General features: G+C 56.0%; 1 protein-coding gene across 11 annotated transcripts in view; it reads left to right on the forward strand.

The window, feature by feature from the left end:
• The window catches only part of TMEM63C (transmembrane protein 63C), an 82,914-nt gene extending 75,500 nt beyond the window's left edge, over nucleotides 1–7,414 (forward strand). For 8 of the 11 annotated variants that reach the window (XM_053224770.1, XM_053224772.1, XM_027066252.2 and 5 more), the window contains 3 exons: nucleotides 4–113; nucleotides 1,517–1,585; nucleotides 4,417–7,414. In XM_053224770.1, coding sequence (XP_053080745.1) covers nucleotides 4–113; nucleotides 1,517–1,585; nucleotides 4,417–4,620 — 383 coding nt within the window. In that variant the 3' untranslated portion in view covers nucleotides 4,621–7,414. Of the gene's footprint in view, nucleotides 1–3; nucleotides 114–1,516; nucleotides 1,586–1,757; nucleotides 2,000–4,416 lie in introns of all 11 variants that reach the window. The other 3 variants (XR_008299557.1, XR_008299558.1, XM_053224774.1) reach the window with 3 other exon arrangements.
• Nucleotides 7,415–7,748: the final 334 nt, after the last annotated feature.

The following is a 7,748-nucleotide window of genomic DNA, read 5'->3' on the forward strand; positions in this document are numbered from 1 at the left end:
CAGGTTCGCTCCACAACATCACCTTCTTCTCCCTTTCCACGCTCATTATTTCCATGGTAGTTGCCTGCCTTAGCACTCTTCTGGGGAAGCTCCGGACGGTATCTTACTATGAGGTGAGTTGCCCTCGCTTTCCTCTCTTCATTCTCCCCGGCCCTTGGGGACATGGCTCTGGGCTACTCCTGACCTGGGCACCCACAGCACCACAGAGACAAAGGTCCTTGCCTTTCCGATGATGGGGTGTGCAAGCTCAGCGTGCATGGGTGTGTGCCCGTGAGCCAGCCCCGGTGCCGGGCCCCCCCACACTCTGCGGAGTTTTAAAAGACAACCGTCCTCTCCTCCTCTCCCTTCTGCCGCCCCCTCCAAACAGCGGGCTGCTGGCACATCCCTCCTACAATGTGAGCCTGTCGAGCCACTGAGCTGTGAGTGCCACTCCAAGGATGGAGGCTTGAGAGAGAGAGGATGGGGGGAAGGACAGGAGCGTGGGGCATGGAGAAGGACGATGAAGAGGGAAGGGGAATAGTCAGCACACTTTGAGGAGCCCCAGGCTGTTGAAGTTGAGGCCTGGCTCTCTGGGAGCCTGTGACTCCTTTGGCTCATTGCCAGTGGGGTCAGCCTCATCATTAGAGACGGGAGCCAATCCCTGCCCGCTGAGCACCCTGCCAACAAGGGTCCGTGCCCAGAGTGGCGTGTCAGTACGGGTGTGCTAGAATGATTTCCAGGGACCAAATCATTTGTTATTTTTCATGGTTACCCGTTTTTCTATTGGCTCACGTTTACTTATATTTCTGCTTATTTTCAACTAACTCAGGTTTTCTGTTCATAATAGTAAATTGTGTCCTTTTAAAATGAAGTTATATAAAGAGAAGAAAGTAAGTTGATTTAAAGTTCTGGTATCCCGCTGAGTTAGAGGAACAAACCTCTTGGAAGAGGATCCTTTTGCCTATAGTGACCTTATACCTGGGGGCCCTGAACTCAGACCCCCACCACCCTCTCTACCCGGCCTCCTCCAACCCCCGGCTCCAGTGCCATGCCAGTGAGGAACCAGAGTGGACAATGCCTCTGGCCCTGTCTTCCCGATACAACGATGCCATGTGATCTGGTTGCCCAGGTGTCCACTCTAGGGAAGGAAGGTGGCAGAGGACCTAGACCGTGATCTCAGACTGGTCGCAAGATCGAGGGGGAAACCCCAGGAGGAAAGAAGAGACCGTTGAAGCCAAGGCTTTGACTAGAGTCAAAGCAGGCTCATCTTCGAACCCCAATGCCAACTCTCCTTACTCCCCCCCCACCCCATTGTGGTCCTTGGGAATGGAATATTCTGGAAGGGTCACCCAGCATCCTGGTCCTCTTTCTGTCCCCCTGGGCTTCAGCCCTACCAGCTGGGCTGTAGGTCATGGAAAACAGAAGATGAGTTGCATTCCGGGGGAGCAAGAGGCCCAGGCGCAGATTCGGGGAGGGAGCGGGCAGAGGGCAGACACCCCCACTGTGTGACCCTCCACATCTCTCCCCACTGCTGCAGCCCGAGGAGGAGATGGAGACCGTGTTTGACATGGAGCCAAGCAGCAGCACCTCCACACCCACCTCCCTTGTGAGTCAGTGCCTTCGCCCTGGGGGACAGGTCAGGAGGGGGGTACCTGTAGGAGTGGGCTACTCCAGCAGCAGGGGCGGGGGCCACTGGCATTTAGTGCCCTCCCCGGGTGTTGGGGAGGAGACGGGGGGCCCCTGGGCGCCCTCCCCTGACACAGCAGGACTTGGCCCAGGTCAAACTGCTGCCATGGCCCTGGCTGAAGAGCTGGGAAGATAGAAGAAGCAAGACAAACCCTGAAAGGATCTCAGAGAGGAAGAGAAAGGTCAGGGCGAACCCAGCCACAGCGAGCTCAGTCGTGTAGACGCAGGGACGTGCTGGGGCTCGGCCTCAGGACCGAAGGCTGCCTCCAAGGGCACAGATGCCAGGCAGAGCTGCGCAGAGCTGCAGGGAGCTATTGGAGGCCCGCGCTGAATGGTAAGGCAGGGGTGGCGCCACATGAGTGAGCCCATCAGCCTGTGAAGAGATAAGGCCGACTCAGAATGCAGGGCTCTGGCTGGCTGGGCCTTGGCTCCCACGTCGTGGCTCAGCCTGGAGGGGCCTGAGCACTCACCCATGTCCCTGCCACAGGTGTAGATGTGGGGCCACCGATGCACGCACTGAGCCGGGTACCGGGTTGTCCCATGCCCCGATGCCAGGGTGCCTTGGAGGAGCACTGAAGAAGGGCACCAGCCAGCCTGAGCCTGGGCACTCAGGGAAGGCTTCCCGGAGGAGGGAACATCTAATCCAACTCCGGGAATGGGAGAAGGGGTTGCTAGGTGGAATAGGTTGTGGGGGAAGGGCATTTGAGGAAGAGGAGCAGCCTGTGCAAAGGCCCAGAAGAGAGAATCTGGAGCGTTTGAGCACCTGAAGAGTTTTGGGCCTGGTGGAAGTGTAGAGTGGGCGGCAGGGCCCAGTGGGAGAGGAGACTCTTTAGTCGTGGCAGAGTTGGGGAAAAGTGCACAGACACAACAGTGGTGGACGTGCCCACCCCCCGTGCACAGAACTGCAGGTCTGTCTCACACTGGGAAAAACTCCTGCACAGAGGGGCACATTTCCTCTGGGAGGCGACGGGAAGTTGCTTCGCATAGCATCTCCCCTCGGGGGTCCTCCCAAGATGAGCCCTCTGGAATATTGTTAGCAATCGGTTATTGAAGTCTTCTTAGGAACCTGACACTTCGCTGTTAACGCTCCTAATCTTTATGATACACCCACATAGTAGGTGTTTTCACCCTCATTTTATAAATGGGGAGACTGAGGCTCAAAAGATCATTTAATTTAGACACCAGGGCATTCCTGAGCAAGGAAGTCACAGAACAAAGTTTGAACCAGGTCGGTCGCACTCTAAAGCCTGGGCTTTAAAAAACATTAGTGGAATTGATTTTTTTTTTAATCTTTCATGATAATAAGCAAGTAGCATATGAACATTGCAGGTAATTATGGGCAAAAAACAGATAAGCAAAAATAAGAAAATAAAAAGTTCATATTCCCATCACCCAGAGATGACTGCTGATAATTTAGCAAATATTCTTCCAAGTATATGTATAAATTTTGCTAAACTGAAATAATACTGTACATACTCTTTTATAATCTGCATTTTTAGTTAACAACCTCCATCTTTCCATATATATACATTTCTGTATCTTCCAAGACCCAGTCCATATTCAAATTGTCCCAAGTGTTCCAGAAATATCTTTTACAACATGTCCAAATCAAGATCCAATCCGATCTCTGTGCTAGATTAATCTGGTGCCTGTGCACATCTCTCGTATTTTAGCCCAGGCTCTTTCTTGTGACTTGTCAGAGACCCCAAGCCGGTTATCCTGCAGAATATCCCACCTTCTGGATATTTCTGGGTATTTCTTCCTGATGTCTTATAACGGGTTTTACGGTCTCCTGGATTTCCTGAAAACTAGTTAGATCCAAAGGCTGGACAGGTTCAAATTCAGCCTTAGGGGCTAAAACACATTCTAGGTGGTGCCGTGCACCACACCGGGAGACGCGTAACATCCCATTTATTCCCACTTATGACACTGGTTACTCCCAGGTTAGGAGGATCACAGCTGGCCTCTTCCATTGTTCAGTTACCATCTTACCCCTTATGACCAAAAGGTTTACAGGGGGTTTGCTTTGGCATTATACAAGTATCTAGATTCTTCCTATGGAACAATCCATCAGGGTGTTTTGGTTTCACTGAAATGAATACACAGGAAAGGTTTAATTCTGTCCCATAATTACCTGTTTTCAAAATAAGGAGTTGGTTTAAAAGCCACTTCGAAGGAGGACAAACAGCTCTGTCCCTAGTACTTCCTGTTTTTCTATTCTGCTGCCCTCCTGTGCATTTCTGGGACCATTCCTGGGTTTCACAGACACAGTTTGTAAGACCTCAGATAGCAATTTGTTCCAAATCCTGATTCCCGGGCCAGCCGGTGATCCGCGCCACGGCGGGTATGGACATGCCTCGTAAGCTGTATTGGAAAGTGCGCTAGCCCAGGCATGGGGTCTCTCCAGACCCCAGCAGAGGGGAGCCTCGCATCCTCTCTCTCTGGGGTCAGCCTGACCTGGAACCAACAATGAATGGGGCTGCACTGGAGGAGCAGTAGGCTGGGAGCTAGGAGGCCTGCACTAACTCACCCTCTGAGTTATAATTGCTCATTAAATGGTTAAGGGCCCCTCAGCAGGTGGGGATGGCCAGGCCCCAGGCTGCTGGGGTAGAAGAAAGGATCCGTGGCTCGTGGCTCTGGCTCGTGGGTCCAGAGAGGCAGAAGCTCTGGAGGTAGGGCTTGAGGGCAATGGCGTGCACAGGGCGTGGCCCCAGATGTGACCTTAGCTTTTTCTCCCCTCTCTGTCCCAAGCAGCTGTACGTGGCTACTGTGCTGCAGGAGCCAGAGATGAACCTGTCCCCTGCCTCCTCCCCTGCTCGGCATACCTACGGCACCATGAACAGACAGCCTGAGGAGGGAGAAGAGGAGAGCAGTGTGAGGGGCTTTGCGAGGGAGCTGGGTTCCGCTCAGTTCCAGGACGGGCTGGAACTGGAGGGCCAGAGCCAGTACCACTGACCAGGACCAGAGGCCTCCACCTGGCGACTCCAGCGGGAGCAGCGGCCAGGGGAGGGCCCGGCGAGTAGGGGGGAGGCAGGAGGGCCACCCGGACCTCCCCACTACCTCCCGCAGACTCTGGGAAGGCCCCAACAGAGACACCTGCGCCCTGGGTGTTGGCCACATGGAGACCCAAACCTGCTGACCAGCTAGAATGGAAGGTGCTGGGCAGTGCAGAGGGCAGTGCCGAGGGCCCCCGGGATGGGATGGAGGATACAGGCAGTGCCACGTCTTGGGAACAGCTGCCAAAGCCCTGGGCACAGAGACTACAGGCTAAGGGACCTTGCTGGGGTCGAAATGGAGAAGGTGTGCATAAGGGAGGAGGCAGAAGGAAACCCACCGAAGACTCTTCAGGGTCCTCTCCACGCTTTCACCAGCTGTCCTGCCAAGGAGCTTCCACCGCTGCTCCTACGCCATCCCCCTCCCCTACTCCAGTCCCTCCCCTGCGGTCTGAGGAAGCCCAGGTATTTGTGCTGAGCCTCATCAACCACATCCCCAGCGTGGGGATCTGTAAAGAGAAGTTTCTGCACGCACCTGGGGCATGCGGCAGCTGAGACCATAGACCTGAGGGGAGGCAGTGGAGACCTGTCCTATTCCTCTGCCCCTCAGCAGACATCCCCAGGAGCAGCAGGGTGGAGACCCTTATCCTTTCTATTCTCACAAGGGCAGCTGGGACACGATCACTCAGGGCTCATTAAACGGGACCTGTGTGCATTTTGATGAAGGCAACCTTGGCTGGTTACTATAAGGTGGGAGGGGCGATGCAGAATTCATGGAGAGGGGTGCTGTCCCAAAATACTGGGTTATGGGAAACCAGATACAGCTTCCCCAAGCCCCAGGCCTGAGAGGACCCTCAAGGTCAAGGATGTGGCCACTGAGAGCTGCTCCTGCCTCATACCAAACTGAGTGCCTGAGCCCCCAGCATAACCAAGGTGGGCAGCAGCTTGGGGTGAGAAGTCCATGCTTCAAACGGAAGGCGACGGCCATTCCCTGGCCTCTGAGTAGGACCCTTCCTCTCTTGGGGCCACCTGCATGCTGGACTGAAGACCACTCAAATGGCCTCCAATATGGTCCTGGCCCAGACACTGCCCATACCCTGCTGGGGATGGGGTGGGAGTGGGGCTGTGTCCTCCATAGAGAAGCCCTTATCTGGTGGAGGCCTCCTTCCCAGAGCTGCCACCACCCGAGACCTGGAGGAACCAAATCCTGAGTAGGAACAATGCCGGTGACACCCGTCCCCTTTGCCACAGTCGGGGGTACAGACCTCTGCCTCTGGGGACAGGCCCCCATCAGGACCACCAGGCAGTGCAGCATGTTAGGATACAGACAGGGGCCAGCTGAGGCCTCAGGGACCAAAAGGAGCTAAGCTGAGCGGGGTCTACGTGGTCTGGAACTCTCCTGAGTTCCCTCCTGCAAAGATCTGGGTCCATGTGGCCAACCTGCCAAAAGGAGGCCCCAAGCTCGCCTCCCCCGGGCATTTCCCCCCACCTCCCAGGCACACGGGCGGCCCTGAACTCAGACCACCTGCGTCTTGTCCCTCTTCCACCTGTGCCCACATCTCAGCTGTAGAAGCTCCAGGCTTCACCAGAGGAGAAATAGCGCTCAAGAGACAAACATTGCCATACCCCCGGGGCTCGGCCCAGACTTGGCATGAAGGATCTTTCCAGAGAGCTTGGGTCAGCCGGGGAGTCGGCAGTCTCTCCCACTCCTTGTCCGGCTAGGAATAAGGAGGAAATTATACCCATCCAGTCCCTCCTGAACCCAGGCCCCTCAGGGTCCCCTCCTAGCATTTCACCAGCCAACAAGGAGAAGGGGCCTTTCCCAACAGGGAGATCTGCCCATGCCATGGGAGGTGGCCAGCTCCAGGCCCTCTGGTCCCCAGAAGGTGTATTTGGTGTGCGTGTGGCTTTCCTGCCAGAAGCTGGCCTGCAGGCTCACGTTCACCGGGCACTGCTTGCTGGGCGCCTGCCCCCCAACCCTGCAGCCCTGCTGGGTTATTCCTGGCGCTTCTGCCACTGTCCCTCTTCTGTCTTCCCCCTGCCCACCTGGCAGTGTATGGATGCTGCATATGGAAGGGTCCCAGCAGATTACATGGCAGCATGGCTGGGGGTTTCCCCCTCTGCATTTGGGCCAAGTGCAGCTGGTTCTGAGAGAAGGTGGTGCAAATGTTGGGGAAGTTCCAGAATCCATTCACTTCTCGACACTTCCTGGAGACCCAGGGCAACTGGCCAGCACCCTCGGCCCCACCCTGACACACACACAGCCGCTCAGCCTCCACAGTCAGTGTGAGGGTGGGATGGGCGTGCTCTGGCTCCTTAGGGCCTACGCATCACATCCAGGCCCTCTCCAGGCACCTCCCCTCTGGCCTGCCCTCTCGGCCCACCCTTGGCCTCCACCCATCACTATCTCACCCCACCCCACAGCCCACTTCCCAGCTGCCCTTCTCCATCCTTCCACCCAAGCACCACCTCTCAGACTTGATTCTTTCTGGAGGGGGCTGCCTCCGAGGGAACCCAGGATTGCCTAGAGCCTCTAAGAAATGCCCCACTGGGCCTAGAGTAGCTCCATGCCTGCCTGCCTCTTCCTCAGATGCTTCTGGAAGCAAAAGTGCCTATCAGCAGCATTGCATCCTCTGGGGACCCCGGTGCGCGGTGTGGACTTCCCTTGGCCACCACCACTAAAGGAATGTGCCAGAATGCCGAAACTTCTCGTTATTAATGCTATGATTGTGCCTTGAATAAACAAGTTCTCCCAACCTCTGCTGGCCTGTACCTCTGCATTGGACCGGCCCAGCAGGGTGTCCCCCATCCTGAAAGAGCCGGAGATGCTAAGGGATGAACCTCCCTATGGCTGCCAGGCTGGAGCACCGTACCTTCATGGCTTTAGCCCCTGAAGCCTTCCCAGGCCCCTGTCCTCACAGGGAAGGCCTGGCAAGTGCCTCCTGGTCTGCTGGAGAGACAGGAAGTGGCTCTGCCTCACTCATTCTGCTGTGAGTGCTCTCAGAGCCCCCCGGGCAGTAGCAGAGAACTTCCTGGTCCTCGAGCTACCATGCAGCTGTTGGAACAGGCTTCTCCTGGGCAGCAGAAGCC

This window comes from Acinonyx jubatus, chromosome B3 (assembly GCF_027475565.1).
Source record: "Acinonyx jubatus isolate Ajub_Pintada_27869175 chromosome B3, VMU_Ajub_asm_v1.0, whole genome shotgun sequence".
In the NCBI taxonomy this organism is placed as follows: domain Eukaryota; kingdom Metazoa; phylum Chordata; class Mammalia; order Carnivora; family Felidae; genus Acinonyx; species Acinonyx jubatus.